The sequence below is a fragment of the Nothobranchius furzeri genome, chromosome 8 (genome assembly GCF_043380555.1).
Source record: "Nothobranchius furzeri strain GRZ-AD chromosome 8, NfurGRZ-RIMD1, whole genome shotgun sequence".
Classification (NCBI taxonomy): domain Eukaryota; kingdom Metazoa; phylum Chordata; class Actinopteri; order Cyprinodontiformes; family Nothobranchiidae; genus Nothobranchius; species Nothobranchius furzeri.
The window spans coordinates 68,416,665-68,440,965 of NC_091748.1; the positions used below are offsets into that span (position 1 = coordinate 68,416,665).

Here is a 24,301-nt window from a genome sequence, read left to right on the forward strand (position 1 = left end):
ACAAGAAAAGGGGACCAGGGGAGTCTGGGGGACCGGCGACGGGGAACCAGGAGCTGGGACCGGGGGGAGTCTGGGGGGGCCGGCGACTCTGGAGGAAGAGGACGAAGAGGGGACTCTGGAGACGGGTACACAGGAGACTCTGGAGACGGGGACACAGGAGACTCTGGAGAAGGGTGAGGAAGGGACGAAGACTCTGGAGACGGGTGAGGAAGGGACGAAGACTCTGGAGGAGGGTGAGGAAGGGACAAAGACTCTAGAGGAGGGTGAGGAAGAAACGGAGACTCTGGAGGAGGGTGAGGAAGAAACGAAGACTCTGGAGGAGGGTGAGGAAGGGACGAAGACTCTGGAGGAGGGTGAGGAAGGGAAGAAGACTCTGGAGGGGGATGAGGAAGGGACGAAGAGGCCAGAGCATGATGAGGGGACACTGGAAATGGAAGAGGGGACACTGGAGACGGGGACACTGGAGACTGAAGAGGGGACACTGGAGGCTGAAGAGGGGACACTGGAGACTGGGACACTGGAGACTGAAGAGGGGACACTGGAGACTGAAGAGGGAACGAAGACTCTGAAGGATGAGGGGCCGAAGACTCTGGAGGATGAGGGAACGAAGACTCTGGAGGATGAGGGAATGAAGACTCTGGAGGATGAGGGGACGAAGACTCTGCAGGCGAAGGGGACGAAGACTTTGCAGGTGAAGGGGACGAAGACTCTGCAGGCGAAGGGGATGAAGACTCTGCAGGCAAAGCATCTTGGACAGGCGGGGCCGACATGACTGGAGGCGGAGCCGCTGCAGGCGAAGCCTCTTGGACAGGCTAGACTGGAGCCTCTTGGACAGGCTGGACCGGGGCCTCTTGGACAGGCTGGACCGGGGCCTCTTGGACAGGCTGGACCGGGGGCCTCTTGGACAGGCTGGACCGGAGCCTCTTGGACGGGCTGGAGCTCGGACTGAGCTGATGGTAGGTGGAGCTGGTGAAGGTTGTGACGTCGTCGACGAGAATGGCTTATCAGAGGTGCGGGGATGACACCGGTAGTGCTATCTGGAACAGGTGGGGGTGTCGTGGCTCGGCCCATCGGAGGTGCTGCGATGGCGCCGGCAGAAGTAGAGGACGAGGGTGAAGAACAGCCCACCAGGGACGAGGAGGCAGCGCTGTCCGGACTGGGTGGAGGTGTGGAGGTTAGGCCCCTCGGAGATGCGGAGAGGGCGCTTAATAAAACGGAGGCAGCTGACAGATCGCAGTCCACCGGAGAAAAGTCAGTAGTCAGCCTGAGGAAGTCTGCAGCTGCAGACGAAACGTAGCGACAAAACAAGTAACGAAACTGTTTCTGTGTTATAAAAAAAACGACAGCATGGAATTAAAAGTCAGTAGTGCTGTCTGGGCCAGATGAAGGTGCAGAGGTGAGTGAAGAGGGTGGTTGTGGGTTGCAGAAGACATCTTGCAGAGCCTTGGTGAAATACCAAAAATTAATCTCCTCTATGGGGTAAAGCTCGAGAGAAGCTAGCATTCATGACTGGAACTCAACCAGTAAATTGAAGCCACTGGAAAATGTTTATTTCCAAATGTCCACATGGGATGTTTTCCTGCCTCCGACACATTTGATTAACATCAGATTTGTTCTCTAACGCTTAGATTTTATATACATTTTGCAACCAAGCATCAATTTGAACCGTTCTTGTTGACCATAACTCATCTTTGTTTTATGAGGTTGGACGGCTGCTGATGAGATGCGGCACCAACACGGCCTTGAGTCAAATGAAAAAGATGGATGGGAAATATGTCAAGGAAGCAAAACGAAACCGAGCCAGTTTGTTGCTGCTTGTTGTGAAATGTCTACGCTGTGCAACAGATGATTTAAACAAGCTGGAGTTTCAGTATTTTATTTATATTTGTATTTTGCACCAATGGGAGTGGCACTCCAATTTCGTTGTACTTTGTACAATGACAATAAAAGGCCATTTTATTCCATTCTATTCATGAAGCCACAGCTTTCCCCAGGGTTCAGTCTAATCCTCGAGTTTTCTCCGACATATGTAGCTTCTTCATCACTCCTTCCAATCAAAGTCAATTTTATTTTGTCCTTCGAGAGAGAAGCTGGGTTATGAAAGTATAAGCCTCATCTTTCTGTCTCTTCCCTGATAGAATAAAAAACACGGAGGAAATTATCAGTGAGGGCTCATGGTAAAGCGGTTCAGAGTGTTTGAGTCATCAGATTTGATTACATTAGACCTGCTGAGATGTCTCTTTCTATCCAAAATAACAAAATCAAAGTAACCAAGAATTGGAAAAGTGGATTTTTAGCTCATTGTGGAAGTCCACAAAGGCAAACAGTAAAAAATACAAATCTATTTAGTCTAATAAAATGTCTTTTGTCTTTTCATTTATGAATTTTAACAAAACAGGAAAATTAGGGAGAGGAAACAAATGTTTTCAAAGAGTAATTTTTCTGTCCTAAAGATGGGGAACAAACTTTCCCCTGACCCATGCACACATACACCCCCTATACCCTTTAAAAGTACCCAAGTACCTAAAAGTACTGAAACATGTTATGTTCTGTTGTATTTTTGTTTTTATTTTTATTCCAATTTTATTGCGATTTTATTACAATTCCTTCTTTTTCTATGTTAACCTTTTGCTAAATTAAGGTAAATAATATAAAAATATATTTAAGTAAATAAAAGTAAGAATGACATCCGGTGGTGAAATTTGGTTACTGCAGTCCGTGTATCAAAACAAACATCTCTCTCTCTCTCTCTCTCTCTCTCTCTCTCTCTCTCTCTCTCTCTCTCTCTCTCTCTCTCTCTCTCTCTCTCTCTCTCTCTCTCTCTCTCTCTCCTGTTCTGTGAGTTCCATGGCTGCTCCCAGTTACAGATCAGAAGACGAGTCACATAGAAAGTTTGTGACATGTTGAATACAGTATCAAAGTAGCTTCACACATTTCTAGAGCTGACTGTTTGTTGCTAATTAACCATTAGCATCGTTAGCTCAACATTAGCCTCTAGCCTGCTTCACCCGATATTAGAGTAAAATAAACAGATGCTGTGGCTTCTTAGGGGTACATGAAATAACTTCTGGTTTGCTTCTATTATATATGTAATTGTAATATTTATTGTAAAAACTAATTCTCCATCCCACCCTTCGCAGGTGGTCTCATCCTTCCAAGCTAGGGTCCTCTACCAAGAGACCTGGGAGCTTGAGGATTCTGTGCAGTATCTTAGCTGTTCCTAGAACTGCACTTTTCTGGACTGAGATGTCTGATACTTTCCTGCTATCTGCTTTAGCCCCTCTTGCAGTTTGGGGGTTACTGCCCCGAGTGCTCTATTATTGGCTTTTAAAGCTCTACATGGCCTTGCCCTGCAGTATCTCTCTGAGCTAGTTTCTCACTCCCCTTCTCGGTCACTGAGATCAGCTGACCAGCTTCTCCTTGTGGTACTGAGAACAAAGCTCAGGGGTGACAGAGCTTTCTCAGTAGCAGCCCTAAGGTTGTGGAATGGACTGCATATTAGATTGGGTTGGCTTCCTCATTGTTTGGTTTAAATAGCTTTTAATCGATTCATCTGTTCTCAATAGCTTTTAATTCAGTGTGAGTGTGTATTTGTTTTCAGTCCCTTTTAAAACAGTTTTATTTATTTATTTATTTATTTAGTTAGTTAGTTAGTTAGTTTGTTTTTTATTATTTTACTGGTTTGTATGCCTTCTTTTTATTTATTTCATTATGAGTCTTATTCTCAACATTATAGCAAATTGCTGTGTTTGTATTGTGTTTGAATTTGTTTTGCTTGGTCAGCTTTAATGCTGTTGTGAAGGGCTTTTTAAGTCAAGTTGGAAAGTCCCACAGGAGCCTGGCTCTCTTGTTCTCTACCACCTTTAGGGGGTGTTACCCACTTTGACCTTGGGGCTTCCAGTCCGTTCCCTGTACAGATGTTTCTATACACGATACCAGCCACTTGGTTGTGCTGCTCCATGTATGCTTTCCCTGCCAGCATCCTACACCCAGCGGTTATGTGGTGGATTGTATCGGGTGCCTCTGCATAGCCACCTTGGGTCTTGTCAGGTGTCGTAGATCTTGGCCTCTGTTGCTCTGGTGTTCAGGGCCAGTTCCCGTCCAGCCATGATGAGTGCCTCTGCGCTGTCCTTCAGAGTCACTCTTTCTAGCCACTGGTATGCTTTCTTGATATCAGCTACTTCAGTTACCTGTCGGTGGTACATCCCATGTAGGGATTTGTCCTCCCATGATGGTTTTTGCATCGTCTCCTCCTTTATTCGCCATTGTCTGAGACATTCACTGAGCACATCTGTTGGGGCCTTGTCCTTGATGTACGTATGGATCTTGGATGTTTCATTCTGGACAGTGGCTCTCACACTCACTAGTCCTCGGCCTTCTTCCTTTCGGCTAGTGTACAGTCTCAGGGTTCTGGACTTGGGGGTGGAACACTTCATGCATGGTTAGGAGCATCCATGTCAACATCTGTGGTCTGCCTTTCTTCCTCTGGCCAGCTAATTATTCCAGCGGGATGTCTGATTAATGGTAGGGCATGACAGTTTATTGCCCAGATCTTGTTCTTGCCATTGAGCTGACTTCTTAGGACTTACACATTGTAGGCACTTGGCTGTGGCTCCTTTTCTTGCGGCTTCATCGAAGTTGCCATTTGATTGTGGAATACCAAGATTTGTAGCTGTCCTCAATGTCTGCTATTGTTCCTTCTGGGAGCGAGACCCCTTCTGTGTGGGCTACTTTCCCTTTCTTTGTCACCATCCGACCACACTTCTCAAGTCTGAATGACATTCCGATATCAGTGCTGTAGATCCTGGTGGTGTGGATCAGTGAGTCGATGTCTCGTTCACTCTTAGTGAACAGTTTTATATCATCCATGTAGAGGATTGGCTGATTGTGTTTCCATTCTTGAGTTGGTATCCATAGCCACTCAGTCCTATATATATATATATATATATATATATATATATATATGTGAGGTGAGGTGTATGTGGTTGGGATGTAACTTGTGAAAAGTCGATCTTGGTTGATATGTAATTAGCTGGATGCTAACTTTAACTACTGCAGTGCAACACTTCCATGAGTGATGTTAAACACTGTGATGAATGGAAAAAGAAAATGAAAAAGTTTGTGGACAATAAATCAATACATTGTTTTTCATACCTGCTCCACCTCGATGATACAGCTTTGTTTTTCACTAAGCTAAAATCATTCAGGCATTTCTGTGTCTGAGTCATCTTTCAAGTCTCACTACATCTTCTCCACAGCCTGGAGACCATCAGTGTGGCACACTGAGCTCCTGAGATGTGCTTTACTTGTTATTAACAATCATTTTATAACTGCCATGAGTCAACGCAGCTGCAGGAAAAGATCTTGAGGTGTTTTTAAATGTTTCTTTTTCTTAAATGAAAGTGCTTCATCTGCATAACTAAAATTCCCAGATTGGAACTGTTGAATCACTTCTAATTTTTGGTTTATTTTCAAAATCATAAACGGTTTACAGCCTGAAACTGTTTATTTTTATTTACTTTCCCTCCAAACTAAATTTTCTGTTTGTGTATACCAGAAAGTTTGAGTTTAAAAGCTGAGAAAATTGCTAACAAATTAAAAAAATAAATAAATAAAAAGCTCAGTATTTGTATTAACAAATATGCAAGTTTACGGTTTTTGCCAGTCCAAAAGTCAGAAAATTAAAATAACTCAAATCAAAAGGCAACAAAGACTCCATGTGCTTCACTTTGAACCAAAAACTAGAATGAAGAGTGGATTAGTGTGAGAAAAAATTAAGTGTGGAGGATTAGTGGAGAGGTAGACAATTAAACTGCCAGCAAGAACAACAGAAAACCGGGAAATGAGGCTAAACATAAAATGAGATAAATCTGAATATTTTGCAAGTCATGTAAAAGAAATTTGTATTTTCTATTAAATATGCTTTTCAGGTGCACAACCATAGGATATCTGGGGTTTGGTAAAGATCCAACTGACTTAGAACACATAAATCATGTTGATCTTAAAAAAATCATGATTCGAATGTTGCTGGAGACAGAAACCAGGTTGGCGTCCGTATTTACAGAAACAGTTCTGTGTTTTCTGTGTAAACAAGAAGATCAAGGGTTGATAAATTATTACCACCTTTAAGCTCCTTTGTAAATTCAGCCTCAGGGTGTTTCGAAAGAGCAGGCAGCCTCTCATCACCATGGAGACGCCTGTGACCATGATCTCACCTCCTGCACAGAAGGTCTAGATGAGCCAGTGTGTGTAGGAAAAGGTGCTCAGCAGAACGGCCACGACTTTAAGCATTCTCATCGGAGACACAGCCAGAAGACCTTTAAAGGAAGTGGGGCTGATTTTTGCCTCAAACTTAACGGATTTCATTTTGTTCTTTCATTGAAGGCCTGGATGCTACAGATTAAACATTAAAATGTTTTTCAGCTGCAAGACAATAAAAGTCCTAACTATTCCATGCATTCTTGTCTCAGCTGCAAGGTTTTACAGATTCGGAGGTAAAGACCTGCAGACACGAGACTCAATTCAAATCAAACTTTATTTATATAGCACTTTTCATGCACAGGAAGCAACACAAAGTGCTTAACAGATTAACCCTTTGATGCATGAATTATGAAATCTTCAACCATGATTTTTTTTAACAATTTTTTTCATTCATCTTCAGGTGTGAATGAAACAAATTTCATATTTACATATTTTTCGTAACATTTAATTTACAAATAATTTATTACATTTCCACCTCAGTGGACAGCGTGCAATCTGAACATGAAATATGTTGGCTTGACTTACTAAAGTACAAATGGAGGGGCTCAAATGCAATAAAGCCTTCAACAGCTGTGCTTAATAGCAGAAACAAATAAATAACAACTTTGAGTGCCTGTCCACTGTAGTGACCATTATGCATCAAAGGGTTAAAATGACCCATATAACCCACATTCCCTCCCTTTCCCACACTTAAAACAATTGTGATAGTTTCACCCCCAATCCACAAACCATTCCCAGGCACACACACACACATACACACACACACACACACACACACACACACACACATAACACAATTAAAGACCACAGTAAACACTAGGCTGAGCTCAAATTGGACAGGTAATGAAAGACACGCCATCAAGGGAGCCATCTGCCTCGACAGCAGCAGATCGACGGCAGCAGCCAAGACACCAATCCAGGGCGCCCTGGGAGGGAGTGTCGCAACCCCCCACCACTACCTGGGCACTACCCTAGGAGCGCCCCAGCCGCCGCCACCGACCACCGATCCCGAAGCAGAGGGCTCCACAGAGGAAACACTGGAAGGATTAAAATACGTAACATGTAAAATAATACGGAAAATATGTAAAATGTATGATGTAAAATATCCAATTAAATGTGATTAAACAAATAAAACAAAATAAATGTGTAACAAAACAGTAATTACAAATAAATAAATAAGTAAAACAAGCAATGCAATAAATAGTAATCAGTTAAAAGCTAAACTTGTCTTGAGGATGGTAAACTAAGTGCGTCATCGGGCTTTTCTCCCCATGAAGCTAGTCTCAGATCTGAAACACATCTCCCCTGGAAGTAGGTCGCTAATGGTCACTTGTTCCCAGCTGCGAGTATAGAGCACTTGATTTCCTGCTGCAGTTGAAAATGTTTTAGTCTGATCTTCATGTCACACATAACTGCTTTAAAAACCTGCACCGGTACCAGAGTGGATATTCTGACAAATTACTTCTGCGTTGGCGACAAAACACCACCATAAAAACCAGGCGTCCTGTCCACAAAGACTCACGTAATGGCCAGCTCAGGACTTGTGTCTTAGGTGACCAAACTTCTGTAATGGGTTTGGTGGGTTAGTGGATAGAGCACCTGCCTAGCATACTGTTTTGCTATGGCCTTACACCAGTTTGATTCCTGGTCTCAGCAGTGATTAGCTTCTACTTTTTTAGCTACACTTGCCGGTATTCTGTTTTCAAACCTTTATTGGTAAACTCTTTAAAATATTAGGACTAATACTTTTTTTTTAACTCATTTAACCAGCTGAAGCCGATGTGAGTCCATGTGAGGTGAGCAGAGTAGATCATTGTACCGTCCAGAGCATTGCAACTGCTACTTGGAAATGAACAAATTCAAAGATCTTTAGAGACACAAAATAGTCTCCAGAAAATAATTAATTAAACTAAAATATACAAAAATGAAAACTGCTTCAGCTGGCTAAATAAATTACTGACACCGGGAGTTGAACCGGCATCAGCACATGGCAAAGCAGGATGAAAGGCAGATACTTTAACCATTACACCTGGAACACGCCAGCTACGAAGCACCGTGAAGCGGATCCCTCAAGAAATTCATGCGCTGCCCGTTGCTCCTCTTTTCACATCAGTCGAGAATTTTCAACAAGCCCCTCTGCTCACGCTCAAGGCCGGATTAACCATATGGGCAACTGGGCAATTGCCCAGGGCCCACGAACTCTAAGGGGCCCAGGGCAGCAAGCGCACGAGCAAAATACTGTAGGCACATAGACGTCACTAGGATTGAGAGATAGGGGGGCTTAGCCCCAGGAGTTTGACCTTGAACATTTTTTGTCACACCCTGCAAAAACTTTGTCAATTAATTCATTATCTGAAGAACATTTAACAAAACCTATTATTTTGTCACTTTCTTTTCCTTTCCTACCTTTGTGCATTTTCTCTCTTTTTATAAAAAAAATAACACTTAATCAGTTAATTAGTGGGGTCTATGTTGAAGAAAGATTTGATGTAAGTCCATTAAAAATTAGATATGTTATATTTCCAAATAAAGCTATTCATTTCAGTCTACTGCACTTAACAGGGGGAAATGTTGTAGTCATTTGTTTAATTTGCTTAATTATAACTTGCTTAATTATAAATGTTACTGAAATATGACAAAGAACAAATGAATAATTGTCAAACTTTTATTCTGCCAAATGAGTATGCAGTTGACAGTTTTAATATATGAATAGCACTGATATGATATGGAATAAAGGAGTATGTAATTAACAATTACAAGACAACTCCTCCTTGAACCGTCACCTTATCGTGGTGGAGGAGTTTGAGTGCCCTAATGATCCTAGGAGCTATGTTGTCTGGGGCACTTAGTGCCCCTGGTAGGGTCTCCCATGACAAATTGGTCTTAGGTGAAGGGTGAGACAAAAAACGGTTCGAAGGATCTTTCATGGCGGTTAAAACGAAGAGTCGGAGTACCCGGCCCGGAGGGTTACCGGGGTCCCACCCTGGAGCCAGGCCTGGGGTTGGGGCCCGTGAGCGAGCGCCTGGTGGCCGGGCTTTCGCCCATGGGGCCCGGCCGGGCCCAGCCCGAACCGGATACATGGGCTCGTCCAACTGTGGACCCACCACCCGCAGGAGGAACATGAAGGGTCCGGTGCAATGCGAATCGGGTGGCAGACCAAGGCGGGAGCCTTGGCGGTCCAATCCCCGGACAAGAAAACTAGTTTTTAGGACATGGAACGTCACCTCGCTGGCGGGGAAGGAGCCGGAGCTTGTGGCAGAGGTTGAGCGGTACCGGCTAGATATAGTCGGACTCACCTCGACACATTGCATTGGCTCTGGAACCCGAGACCTGGAGAGGGGTTGGACACTCTACTTTGCTGGAGTTGCTCCGGGTGAGAGGCGGAGGGCTGGGGTTGGCTTTTTGTTAGCCCCGAGACTCTCTGCCTGTGTGTTGGGGTTTACCCCGGGGGACAAGAGGGTAGCTTCCTTGCGCCTTCGGGTCGGGGAACGGGTCCTGACTGTTGTTTGTGCTTATGGGCCAAATATCAGTTCAGAGTACCCACCCTTTTTGGAGTCCCTGGGACGAGTGCTAGATAGTGCTCCATCAGGGGACTCCATTGTCCTGCTGGGGGACTTCAATGCTCACGTGGGCAATGACAGCTTGACCTGGAGGGGTGTGATTGGGAGGAACGGCCCACCTAATCTGAACTCGAGCGGTGTTTTGTTATTGGACTTCTGTGCAAGCCGCAGTTTGGCCATAACGAACACCATGTTCGAACATAAGGATGCCCACCGGTACACTTGGTACCAGGGCAGCCTAGGTCACAGGTCGATGATAGATTTTGTAGTCGTATCATCTGACCTGCGGCCGTATGTTTTGGACACCCGAGTGAAGAGAGGGGCGGAGCTGTCAACTGATCACCACCTGGTGGTGAGTTGGATCAGATGGCAAGGGAACATGCCGCGTAGACCTGGCAGACCCAAACGCATAGTGAGGGTCTGCTGGGAACGCCTGGCAGAAGAACCTGTCAAGACGGTCTTCAACTCCCACCTCCGGCAGAGCTTTGACCATGTCCCGAGAGCAGTGGGGGACATTGAGTCCGAGTGGGCCTTGTTCCACTCTGCGATTGTCGAGGCGGCTGTTGCTAGCTGTGGTCGTAAGGTGGCCGGTGCCAGTCGTGGTGGCAACCCCCGTACCCGCTGGTGGACACCAGAGGTTCGGGGAGCCGTCAGGCTGAAGAAGGAGGCCTACAGGGCATGGCTGGTCTGTGGGTCTCCGGAGGCAGCAGACAGGTACCGGATAGCCAAGCGGGGTGCAGCAGTGGCAGTTGCCGAGGCAAAATCTCGGGCGTGGGAGGAGTTTGGTGAGGCCATGGAGAAAGACTATCGATCGGCTCCAAAGAGGTTCTGGCAAACTGTCCGGCGCCTCAGGAGAGGAAGGCAGCAACTCGCTCACACTGTTTACAGTGGGGATGGGGAGCTGCTGACGTCAACTGAGGCTATAGTTGGACGGTGGAAGGAATACTTTGAGGAGCTCCTCAATCCCACCAATGCGCATTCCGAGGAGGAACCAGAGCTGGGAGGCCTGGGGATGGACTGTCCGATCTCGGGGGCAGAAGTTGCTGAGGTAGTCAAACAACTACACAGCGGCGGAGCCCCGGGGGCGGATGAGGTTCGTCCTGGGTATCTCAAGGCTATGGATGTTGTAGGGCTGTCATGGTTGACACGTCTCTACAACATTGCGTGGTCATCGGGGGCAGTTCCTAGGGAGTGGCAGACCGGGGTGGTGGTCCCCATCTTTAAGAAGGGTGACCTGAGGGTGTGTTCTAACTATAGGGGGATCACACTCCTCAGCCTCCCTGGAAAGGTCTACGCCAAGGTACTGGAGAGGAGGGTCCGATCGATAGTTGAATCTCAGATAGAGGAGGAGCAATGTGGTTTTCGTCCTGGCCGTGGAACTGTGGACCAGCTCTATACCCTTGCAAGGGTGATGGAGGGGGCATGGGAGTTTGCCCAACCAATCCACATGTGCTTTGTGGATTTGGAGAAGGCTTATGACCGTGTCCCCAGGGGCACCCTGTGGGGGACGCTCCAGGAGTATGGGGTGGGTGGCTTTCTGTTAAGGGCCATTCAGTCCCTTTACCAGAGGAGCGTGAGTTTGGTCCGCATAGCCGGTAGTAAGTCGGACCTGTTCCCAGTGAGGGTTGGACTCCGCCAGGGCTGCCCTTTGTCACCGGCTCTGTTCATCACTTTTATGGACAGAATTTCTAGACGCAGCCGTGGTGTGGAGTGTGTCGAGTTTGGTGGCAGGAGAATCTCGTCTCTGCTTTTTGCGGATGATGTGGTCCTCCTAGCTTCATCCAGCTCTGACCTTCAGCTCTTGCTGGGTAGGTTCGCGGCCGAATGTGAAGCGGCTGGGATGAGGATCAGCACCTCCAAATCTGAGACCATGGTTCTCGACCGGAAAAGGGTGGCTTGCCACCTCCGGGTCGGGGGAGAGGTCCTACCTCAAGTGGAGGAGTTTAAGTATCTCGGGGTCTTGTTCACGAGTGAGGGTAGGAGGGATCGGGAGATCGACAGGCGGATTGGTTCGGCGTCTGCAGTGATGCGGACGCTGAGCCGATCTGTCGTGGGGAAGAGGGAGCTGAGCCAGAAAGCCAGGCTCTCGATTTACCGGTCGATCTACGTCCCAATCCTCACCTATGGTCATGAGCTTTGGGTAATGACCGAAAGAACGAGATTGCGGATACAAGCGGCCGAAATGAGTTTCCTCCGTAGGGTGGCCGGGCTCAGCCTTAGAGATAGGGTGAGGAGCTCGGACATTCGGGAGGGACTCGGAGTAGAACCGCTGCTCCTCCGGATCGAAAGGAGCCAGTTGAGGTGGTTTGGGCATCTGGTCAGGATGCCTCCTGGACGCCTCCCCGGGGAGGTGTTTCGGGCATGTCCTGCCGGCAGAAGGCCCCCGGGTCGACCCAGGACACGTTGGAGAGGTTACATCTCCAATCTGGTCCGGGAACGCCTTGGGGTCCTGCCGGAGGAGCTGGTGGACAAGGCCGGGGAGAGGACGGCCTGGAGCTCCCTAATTGGGATGCTGCCCCCGCGACCCGGACCCGGATAAGCGGAGGAAGACGAAGACGAAGACAATTACAAGACAAAATAACAGTATATATAAAAATTAGGGCTGGGACTTGATTAAAAATTTTAATCTAATTAATTATAGGCTTTGTAATTAATTAATCTAAATTAATCACATTTTAATCGTTCAGGAAAATGTGCTCTCAAAGCAAAACTTAATTACAATTATGAGACAGAGAATTAAACATTAGACATAGTTATTACTGTAAAACTAAAGCTTTTAATTAAAAAAATGCATTTTAATTAATCAAATGTCACTGTGTGATATGAAACAAGACCCAAATCAACTAAAATTTATAATTACAAATAGAAAACGCCGGGAAAGGGTTCCTGAGCCTTTAAATAGGCTCTCTGTCTAGTTGAATTACTGAAATAAATTTGACTTTGCACCAGATTCTAATTTTTCCAGTTTCACTTGTTTGTATAATTGGGAGATTTTACTAGCATTTCTACTCTTAATGTAGTAAAAACACACCCATAAATAATAATCCTTCAAAATGACAGTAGAACAGGCACAAATATGATCTAGGACTTAAATGTACTAACTTTTAACACCAGAGCAGGCGTGGCATATTCTGAGAATGATCAGGAACACTAACTGGTTCCAGTTGGATGACTGGAGGATGATGGGAAGATAAAAGATCATGGTGAGGAAATAATGATCTGACGAACAAGTGAGCGGACCTTCCTTACATGGGAAGTCCTGATGTCACGTTAATAAGGGGGTGCTGCAGACCCGCAGATTCACGCCTGCAGCAGTGAATCTGGTGTGATCTCCAGCCTGATCACAACTTCCTCGTTCCTCGCTGCCGCTGATACACTTAAGCATCCGCCCCTCAGCTGATGACAGCTTCAACACACCTCGCTGCTTAATGATAGTAATGCATGTGATGTTTAGACAGTGACTCGTCTCAGAAACATATAATTCCCCGACAGAATTGTTTAGAAAATCACAAGAAAAGTTTCAGAGTGTTTCTGTTTTAACTGAAACTTCTGTTTTCAACTTTAAGACACGTTGTTTGTGATTGTTTACAGAGTAGTGAGAACACGGAGCATTCTCCCAGCAGCAGCCAGGTGCCTCTCGTTTGTCTGACTACTTTCATAAACCACTGTTAGGGCACATAATTATTCTGTCTGGTGCTTTCAGCGCTGCACAGCTGTTACGTAAATGTTAAAAATATAGCTTACCGCAACTTTTGTAGCCGAAGCAGAGACGATCTCTGAAAAATGTCCGCGACACGGACTCCGTTGTTGTCTGGAAGTTTTTTTTTTTTTTTCAAGTTAAGAAAAGAGGCGGACGTGTTTCCTAAATCCTGCATCAGTCCAAGCAAGGCAACTTCTTTCTGTTTTTATTCCGTTTCAGTAGCCATTAGCACTGTGCATTGTTGTGTGCGTCAGTGATATTCTGTCTATGAGGAAGTCGTGCAATGACAAAGGTTCCGCCGTGCTCGAAATGCAAGCTGCGATTAAATGAGTGAAATTTTTTTAACGTGTCGTTTTTTTCTAATTAATCATAATTAACGCGTTAAAATCCCAGCCCTAAAAAAACTCAAAATGATAGGGGGCTTGTGATTATTTGAGGGGGGCTGAAGCCCCCCTAAAACGGACCTAACGACGTCAGCGGCAGGAGTTCACAAAAAAAATCCAATTATTTCATTAACCCTCCCACTGTCCTAATGGGTGACCCCGTAAGGAAAGTTGACCATTGAGCAGGATTGATGGTTCATCCCTTGGGTCCGTGTGGCAGGGGTGAGGAGTGAGCACCACCTCACCCCTGCCACGTGGACCCAAGGGATAAACCATCAATCCTGCTCAATGGTCAACTTTCCTAGCGGGGTCATACCCATTAGGAGAGTGGGATGGTTAACATCCAAGAACAGGATAGTTTTATAGGTATGGGAAGGAACCTGCAAACCATTTGGTGCCAGAACCTTAGTCCAGAGAATTCTGCTACACAGCTGACAACAGACAAAACAAGAAAAACTACATTTGCACAATTTACACCAAGAACACTAACAGGTGGATGCACTCTTAAACCTGATTGGTTGACTGTTTGTGCAACAGGAGGATCACAAAGCTTGAGGAGAATTAGAAAAGTGCCTGGTCAGGCCAGCTCGGTGGGTTTGTGTTCCCACCACACCAGCATACAAGCTGTCATATCATTTACAACACTGAGCAGAGACCAAAGCGGTAATCGATCTGCGTCAAACCATTAAAATAAGCACCGCGAGCGAGGTTTGCCTGGAAGGACAACTTGGGTTTGAAACTCTTCTCCTTGAGGGGAACTAGTCCTCTCCATAAAAACTCTAAACGGTATAAACCAGCAGCGATGGACGGTTTTAACTCTGATAAATGAGTGAACTGGAGTGTTTTGCTTCTACATGCACCTCAAGATCTCATGAAGACTAAGTTCCCCTCATCATCATCATCATCATCATCATCATCACAAATGCTGTGAATCTCTATCCACCCACCCCCCCACCTTCAGATTGTGCTCTCTACCGAGGTCATGAAGCTGAAGGACTCTCTGCTCTCTGTGCTTCCCCTGACCTCCCTCCCACCTGCGGAGCCAGCTGGTGAGCGCCACACAGGCCGCCCCCGCTGATGAAACCAGGATCCCAGCCCCACCCCCCTACCTACCGGGTCTCATGTTGTGAACTGTGACGTTTGTTGCTTACATGTCGGGTGTTTTTTTTGCATTGGAGCGCTACACCCTGCTGGTGTAACCCTGTTAATGCCTTTTTTTTCTCCCTCCCTGAACTTTCCTCATGTATTCCCTTACTCATCTACAAAGGAGCGCCGTTATGGCTGCTCTCATGGTCTGCCTGTATCTGTCTTGTCTATATGTGTGTGTGTGTGTAACCTTGGTCAGGTTGTACTGTGGAGTCAAGTTCCTACGCTCTGAAAGGAGCGCTGGCAATAAAATTCTTCTGATTCTGATTCTGATTCTGATCATGAGTCCTGCCGACAGGTGCGCAGCACGACCTGCGGCATGTTTCTCTCACTGAGCATCAAAAGAAATTCAAAAAGAAAGAGCTGTAACTTCCGCGGGGATGGTTTGGGGGTCTTACTTACTGTTCTCAGGAACTGGATCTCATCCTCCCCTTCTCCGCCCTCAGCCATGGCTGTGAAGGAGCCTCCTCAGACTCTGGAGGCCACCGCTGACTGCCGGCAGAAACGCGATGCTTCAGCCTCTGGAGCTGATATTAGCATAGAGCTCATCCAAAGCCATATAGGGCAGCCCGAGCGAGCCCCTTCCTCCTCTCTACCCCCTCACTCATCCACCCCTCCTCCTCTTCCTCGCTGCACCCAGCAATGCGGATGAGGGAGCGGACCGAGCTGCCGGTGATGAGAAAATAGCGCTTCTTTTTCAAAATGTTCGCAGACTGACACAAAATGACGCATGCTGGTGGAAAGGAACGCAAAAGTAGGGGTGAGTTTGCAAGTCTGCAAACAGAATTCTTTAGTTTTGAGAAGCATGGATTTCTTTTAGTTCAGGGCTTAAGATTTCATTTTCTTCAGAATTTAATTTATGCCGCTTGAGATTTTAATTAAATCCCAATTTATAAAAACCTAATGAAAGTCAGCCATTTTACTGCCATATGATCAATAAAACCCCCACCATTCTGACTGCATTAATGTAACCCATCAGCAGATTTAGAATCACGTCCAACAAGCTCCTGAATTATTAGTTTTCATACAAAATTACGTACAAATAAATGATCAACCAGGTGATTCTGCGTTTTCTGTTTTCAATTTATATGTGCCTGACACCTAGTGGCCACGGGAAGAATCTAAGACAACTTTGCACACAGCGTAATATAGCTTTTGGATGGTAAAAAGTGCAGGGGTCAAAACTTGACTTTGGAAAAAGTGGGGGGGACATATCCCCCCCCCCCCCCCCCCCCCCCCCAAATTACGTCCACGCTTTTGTTCAAATATTAAAACTCACTCCTGTCAACCAAGAGCAGCACTGAGCCGCGGGTGTTGCCAGGGATTTTGGACCCCATGTAAAAATATATTGACTTTTATTTTTCAGATTATTTTAAAGAAAGCTGGACCATGAAATGGATGGGCAGATTGGTGCTGCGACTGCAGTGATGCGTTGGACCGGTCTGTCATGGTGAAGAGAGAGCTGAGCCAGAAAGCAAAGCTCTTGATTTACCGGTCGATCTACGTTCCTACCCTAGCTCTCCTATGGTCATTAGCTTTGGGTAGTGACCGAAAGAACGAGATTGCGGATTGAAGTGGCCGAAATGAGTTTTCTCCGCAGGGTGGCTGGGCTCTCCCTTAGAGATAGGGTGAGAAGCTCGGCCATCCGGGAGGGGTTCGCAGTAGAACTGCTGCTCCTCCACGTCGAGAGGAGCCAGATGAGGTGGTTCGGGCATCTGGTCAGGATGTCTCCTGGTCGCCTCTTTGGTTAGGTTTTCTGGGCACGTCCAACCGGGAGGAGACCTAAAGGGAGACCCAGGACACACTGGGGGGACTATGTCTCTCGGCTGGCCAGGGAACGCCTTGTGATTCCCCTGGAGGAGCTGGCTCAAGTGGCTGGGGTGAGGGAAGTCTGGGCGTCCCAGCTTAGGCTGCTGCCCCCGCAACCCAACTCCAGATAAACGACTGACGGAGATCATTTTTAATCAAAGTTAAAAAGAAAAATAATAATGTTGGGCACCCAGTTTTTCTTTCTTACACGTGCCTCCGTGTGGTCAGGTGGTGTTGGTGTGATCTGGGAGGGCACACTCATGTCATCCTTGTGCCGTCTCCAGGATCATGATGGGAGTTCTCTGCGCCTATAAAGCAGGGGTGTTTACTTCTGGGCCTGGAGGGCTGGTATCAAGCACGTTTTAGTTTTAACTGTTTCAACACACCTGATTTCAGTCAGCAGATAATTAACAGGCTTCTGCAGAGTTGCTGCACAGGTAATTCAACCACTGATTCAAGTGTGTTGGAGCAGGGAAACAACTAAAATGTGCTGGATACCAGCTATAAGGATGCTGCTATAAAGCCTTCCTCCCTCCTCTGGAATTTAAACATTAGTATTTTATTATGGTTTACCTGATTTAGTAAATAAATCTCAATTTATAAATTTCCTGTTTTGGTGCCTGTCCATAAAATCCTGCATTAGACACTGAAAGCTGAATGGATGCCTTTCATTCACTTTGACACTCAATGTATTTTCAAAGATACACTTGAAATTAATATCAGCTGTTTAACAGAGTGGTGCAATTGCTAATGTCATGATTTTTGCAATAACCTGACCTTCATGCAGAGAAACTCAGGAGACAAATGAGCTAAAAACAGTTTTTTTATTAATAACTTACCTGAAGTATGTCTAAATATATTTGCTCAAATGTATGCGGATGATGATTTTTCAAAACGCCCCTTAAACTTGAAGCAGTCAAATATATTCCTGGATGGAGTAGAGTTTGATCTAGTACCAGAATTTAAATACCTTGGGGTCATTCTAGACCCTACATTATCCTTCAAGAGTCATCTAATCAAAGTGTCCCAGGTACTTAAATTTAATAATCGAAATTTGACTCATATACGTAATAATCTAAATATGAATGTTGCAAAAACTTATTTTTACTCAATGAACATCTCTCATATGGACTATTGTTTGACATCCTGGTCACTTGCTTGTCCAACAACACTTAAAACTATTGCAAACATTTATAAAAGAAGTTTAAAATTACTTGACAAAAAACCGACTTCCCACCACCATTGTCATGTGTTAAAAAAACATAAATTACTGAACTTCAATAACTTAATGAAACTTCAAAGTGTCTGTTTAATATGTAACGTCTTACACTCCCTTGCTCCACCACCACTAAAGCAGTTCATTAGGCATAAAGAAAGCTCAAAACAGGACTACACGAGCTACAACTCGAGGAGAAATGTTTACACCACATAGACAGACAGCTTTTGGGCAGAACGTCCTCTCTGTCAAGGGCGGCCATCTGTGGAACAGTCTTCCTCAACCCATTAGAGAATGCTCGACTTTCAATTTGTTTAAGGCTAAGGTTAAAAACTGGTTATGGACAAATCAAGTGTGTGATCATGTATGAGTTGTATAGTTTTAATGTTTTATTTGTGAATAGAATGGTGTGTATGTGTAAGTTTGGTGATGGAGTTTTTATTATGAATGAATGATGAATTTTTATGAATTATTATGTCTTTTTATGTCTAAGGACAACAGATGGAAATTAGCCTTTGGCTATAATCTGGCATGTTTACATTCATGTAAGCTGCTTTTACATTTATGTTCATTAACATGCACTGTCCTAAATAAATAAACTTATTGTCCACACACACACACACACACACACACACACACACACACACACACACACACACACACACAAACACACACACACACACACAAACACACACACACACACACACACACACACACACACACACACACACAAAGATGCTAACAGGCATGGCCCGGGGCCGTCTATGGTCCTCAGGGTGATTGTGTGCGGGTCTCTCTTGCATTTCTACAATCATTTCTCTCCATAAGCATATTTTTACATTTTTATGACACTTTTTATGTTTATTTTTAAAAATCAGAAATATGAGGAGTAAAATGAAAAAATAAAACTGTAATAAAATAATATTAGCAATTTTTTATAATAAACAAAATTTCATTTATGTGGCTCGCAAGAACTTTAACTTGATCATTTCTTAGTGATAATAGAGACACATTCAGGTAATCCCTTCTTCATCTGGCAAAGCAGAAGGGCCCTTATTTAATTAATATTAATACCAATTAATATTAGTGGTAGATTGAACCATTAATATGTTAATTGATATATTAATTGATATTAATAATTAATATTAATTGATATTAATATTAATGGTACATGGTATCATTTATATTAATTAATATTAATGGTAGATTGAACCATTACTATTAATGCATATTGATTAATATTAATTGATATTAATAGCAATTAATATTAATTGATATTAATATTAATTCATATTAATGGTACATGGTACCATTAATATTAATTAATATTAATGGTAGATTGAACCATTAATATTAATTCATATTAATTAATTTTAATTGATATTAATAACAATTAATATTAATTGATATTAATATTATTTCATATTAATGGTACATGGTACCATTAATATTAATTCATATTAATGGTAGATTTAACCATTAATATTAATTCATATTAATTAATATTAATTGATATTAATAACAATTAATATTAATTAATATTAATGGTACTATTAATGGTACATGGTACCATTAATATTAATGTTAATACTGACACGACTGAAGTAGTGCTGTTTGTGGGCCTTTTATAGTCTCTGGACTGAAACCCTCCTTTATGATGTCACACAGACTTAGCTATTGTGTCTTCCCAGTTCTAGAAGATTCCATTAATTAAAGTTTTCATTTATTAATATAATAATAATAATAATGGTAATAATAATGATTACAAACACAATAGAAGAGTCTGTGTGTGACATCATAAAGGAGGCCTTTTATCTGGAAGATTCCATTAATTAAAGTGTTTTTATTAATATTACTACTAATATTATTACTATTATTATGAATAATAACAATACTACTACTAATAATAATAATAATGATGATAATAATAACACTTACAAACACAATAGAAGAGTCTGTGTGTGACATCATAAAGGAGGCCTTTAATCTGGAAGATTCCATTAATTAAAGTGTTTTTATTCATATTAATATTAATACTAATATAATTACTATTGTTATTAATTAAAATAAAAATAATTACAATACTAATACTAATAATTATAACACTAACAAACACAATAGAAGAATCTGTGTGTGACATCATAAAGGGGGGTTTTAACTTGGTACATTTCGAGACTATAAAAGGCCCACCAGCAGCAGCAGCACCACTTCAGTCTCTTCAGAGCTACTGCTGAGAACACACCACTGTCTTTAAACACCCAAGTAAGTTTGACCAAACCCTTTTTGTTTCTCAAATTATGAACAGAAGAAACGTGTCGTGGTACGAGTCACGTCTACACCCAGAAGAAATGGATTATGAGTCAGACATGGAAAATGATATGTTTGATGAAACAGAACATACATCCGCCTTTGATGCTGAGATAGAGTCTCTTCACTATGAGACAAAATTACCTGCTGAACTGGAGTTCCCTGGATCTGAGACGGTCGACTCTGATTCTGAGACGATGGTCCCTAGATCTCAGACGGTTCAGCGGGAATTAGCTGGTTTTAAACGACCAAGAAAGCCACAACAACCCCTTACTTTCGCTGAACTCATCGACTTTAGTTGTTATGGTGAGTACAAAAAGTCAGATCTACTGTCTACAACTAAAGAGATGGAGTCTAAGATGCCAGAACAAACATCTGTCTTTGATGCTGAGAAAGAGTCTCTTCACTATGAGACTAAATTACCTGCTGAACTGGAGATCCCTGGATCTGAGACGGTCGACTCTGATTCTGAGACGATGGTCCCTAGATCTCAGATGGTTCAGCGGGAATTAGCTGGTTTTAAATGCCCAAGAAAGCCACAACAACCCCTTACTTTCGCTGAAATGACGAACAGCACAAACATGTCCTGGTACGACTCATGGGTCAACAACGTAGAAGTGGATTATGATTTAGTCATCGACTTTAGTTCTGATGGTGAGGACGAAAAGTCAGATCTACTGTCTACAACTAAAGAGATGGAGTCTGAGATGCCAGAACATACATCCGTCTTTGATGCTGAGAAAGAGTCTCTTCCTAATGAGACTCATTTATCTGCTGAACTGGAAATCTCTGGATCTGAGACGGTTGTCCCTAGCCCTCAGACGGTTCGGCAGGAATTAGTTGATTTTAAAAGCAGGCAAATTGATGACCTTTTGAAACAAGTGGATCATTTGAAAGAAAAACTGCAGAATACAAATACTTGTTTCAATCAGGAGAAGGAGAAGAGGCTTGCTGCAGAGAACCAGAGTGAAAAACTGGAGCAACGACATTTGGACTTAGAAGCAATGTTTAGCAGAGAAAAAGATGAGAAAGTCAACGCAGAAAAGAAGTTTCTTGACAAGCTGGAGAATTTAAAGAAGCAACTTTCGGAAAAGGACTTTTTCATCAAAGATCTGACTCAGAGCAACTCCGAACTCAGAGTGGTCGTGGAAAACCTGACCGCTGAGAACGCTGCTTCTCACAAGGAGTTGGTTGAGCAGCAGGAGAGCTTCAAACATCAACTCCAGGATAAATCCTGTGACCTTTTGAAACAAGTGGATCATTTGAAAGAAAAACTGCAGAATACAAATACTTGTTTCAATCAGGAGAAGGAGAAGAGGCTTGCTGCAGAGAACCAGTGTGCGCTTTACAAGGAGCAAACTAAAGAGATGGAGAACGGTTTGGTTCAGCAGCAACAAAAGCTGGTGGCTTTAGAAAAGCAGTTACAGGAGCAGAAAAACGTGAATGAAGATTTACAAAAAATCTGCTCAGATCTAAGAGGTGAGACAGACGAGTCTCGTTTTTCTGGAGTCTCGAGAGACGTTCTGATCGAGAACTTTGAAAAACTGGTGGAACGACATTTGGACTTAGAAGTGATGTTAAGCAGAGAAAAAGATGAGAAAATCAGCGTAGAACAGAAGTTGACTGACAAGCTGGAGAATTTAAAGGAGCAGCTTTCAGAAAAGAACGTTTTCATCGAAAGTCTGCAAACAGATTTAGATCAAGAACGTCAGTTCAGACTCGTTAGTGTCCAGGAGCAGAAGAACGCCCAGCATAAAGTCACTGTTAACGAGAACTATAAGAAGGAAATGAAAGATCTTAAGAAAAGGAACGGTGACCTCTCTGAGTTGCTGAACAACATTAAAACGGATCTGAAGAACAGAGACATGAAACTTCTGGAAGAGCGAAATAATTTTAAACATCAGCTCAAACAGAAGAAGCTAATCTGCGAAGATTTAGAGAAACGTTTGAACAAAGAAAACGAGCTCCGCCTGACCTGTGAGGAAGAACTGAAAAAAACTAAAGATCAAATGAGTTCAATGAACGGAAATCTCAAGAAGGAGATCAACGATCTGAAACAGAAGAACTTGGAGCTCAGTCAGACGCTGAGAAGTGGTCAGGCTGTAGTAACTAAATCAGAACAGATGTGTGAGGATCTGCAGAAGTTTAAGCAGCTGCTCCATGAAAAAATGTCCGTCTGTGAAGAACTTAGCAGCAGTCTGGACATGGAGAAGCAGCTCAGAGTTAGCTACGAGGCTCAGCTGGACTCTAACAGGACGATAGTCTGTGAGAACTCAGATCTTAAAGAGCAGATCGAAGATCTGACTCAGAGCAACTCCGAACTCAGAGTGGTCGTGGAAAACCTGACCGCTGAGAACGCTGCTTCTCACAAGGAGTTGGTTGAGCAGCAGGAGAGCTTCAAACATCAACTCCAGGATAAATCCTGTGACCTTTTGAAACAAGTGGATCATTTGAAAGAAAAACTGCAGATTACAAATACTTGTTTCAATCAGGAGAAGGAGAAGAGGCTTGCTGCAGAGAACCAGTGTGCGCTTTACAAGGAGCAAACTAAAGAGATGGAGAACGGTTTGGTTCAGCAGCAACAAAAGCTGGTGGCTTTAGAAAAGCAGTTACAGGAGCAGAAAAACGTGAATGAAGATTTACAAAAAATCTGCTCAGATCTAAGAGGTGAGACAGACGGGTCTCGTTTTTCTGGAGTCTCGAGAGACGTTCTGATCGAGAACTTTGAAAAACTGGAGGAACGACATTTGGACTTAGAAGTGATGTTAAGCAGAGAAAAAGATGAGAAAATCAGCGTAGAACAGAAGTTGACTGACAAGCTGGAGAATTTAAAGGAGCAGCTTTCAGAAAAGAACGTTTTCATCAAAGATCTGACTCAGAGCAACTCAGAACTCAGAGTGGTCGTGGAAAACCTGACCGCTGAGAACGCTGCTTCTCACAAGGAGTTGGTTGAGCAGCTGGAGAGCTTCAAACATCAACTCCAGGATAAATCTGTCGTCTGTGAAAACCTGGAAGCAGGTTTCACCAACGAACAGAAGCTCAGACTCCAGCTTTCCCAGCAACTCCAGGAAACATCTGGCCTGTGTGAGAGCCTGGAAAACCAGCTTAGAGACGAGCAGAAGATCAGACTTGGTTTGGAGACTGAGCTCGCCCAAAACAGAGACGTGGTCAGTGCAGGTCATGATGATTTGATGGCCAAACTAGAACAGATGGAGGAAAAAGAAACAAAACTATCTAAAATCATCGTTAACCTCCAGTTACGTCTGTTTAGAAGAAAAACGCAGCACGAGGAAGAGTTGGGAATCCTGAAGGAACAAGTCTCTAAACTCGTGTCACGGACTACAAATCTGGAAAGTCAAAATCTGATCTTGAGACTAAAGACTGAACGTTTTAACCCAGATCAGCAAACAGAAGCGATCAGTGAGCAGATCGTACTTTTAGCAGAAAGCCTCATGTCCCAGAGAGACGCTCCACACTCAGGCACAAAAAAACTGGATAAAGTTTCTGTGTGGAGGCATTTCAAGAAATCTGTAACACCGGGACGTCTCCGTCAGCACAAAAACAGACAACCTAGCAACTAACCTCCCTCCTAACTAACCAGAAAAGGCTAATTAGAAGACATCCCATCGGGCAGCACTGTCCAGGATGAATCTGAGAAGTTAAACCAGCCACCGCCTCCCCAAAGACCCTGTTTAGATTAAAAAAAAAAAGATAAATAAACAAGACCCCCCCAACACACACACAGAAGGAAAAAAACGGGGCATCATGGTGGCACAGTGGCTAGCACTGTTGCCTCACAGAAAGGTCACTGGTTCAAATCGGATCAGCTTCCTTTCTGCGTGGAGTTAGCATGTTCTCCCCATGAATGCGTGGGTTTTCTCCCGGTGCTCGGGTTCCCCCCACACGCCAAAAACACACT

At 43.9% G+C, this 24,301-nt stretch overlaps 2 protein-coding genes across 3 annotated transcripts in view; one reads left to right on the forward strand and one right to left on the reverse strand.

Annotated features, from left to right (window-relative positions):
* lepr (leptin receptor) overlaps nt 1–15,567 on the reverse strand; it is a 64,209-nt gene extending 48,642 nt beyond the window's left edge. The window contains exon 1 of one of the 2 annotated variants that reach the window (XM_054752127.2): nt 15,453–15,567. The gene's annotated coding sequence lies outside the window, so the exon portion shown is untranslated. Of the gene's footprint in view, nt 1–13,565; nt 13,752–15,452 lie in introns of those variants that run through there. The other variant, XM_070554266.1, reaches the window with a different exon arrangement.
* Nucleotides 15,568–20,372: 4,805 nt separating this feature from the next.
* Nucleotides 20,373–23,963, forward strand: LOC139071420 (putative leucine-rich repeat-containing protein DDB_G0290503). Its single transcript, XM_070553875.1, has one exon. The coding sequence runs from the start codon at nt 20,373–20,375 to the stop codon at nt 23,961–23,963; it is 3,591 nt and encodes a 1,196-aa protein (XP_070409976.1).
* The last annotated feature ends 338 nt before the right edge of the window (nt 23,964–24,301 follow it).

Excerpts from the sequence above, each read along its gene's own strand:
- LOC139071420 (XM_070553875.1), top strand. The coding sequence starts at position 20,373 with ATGAACAGAAGAAACGTGTCGTGGTACGAGTCACGTCTACACCCAGAA.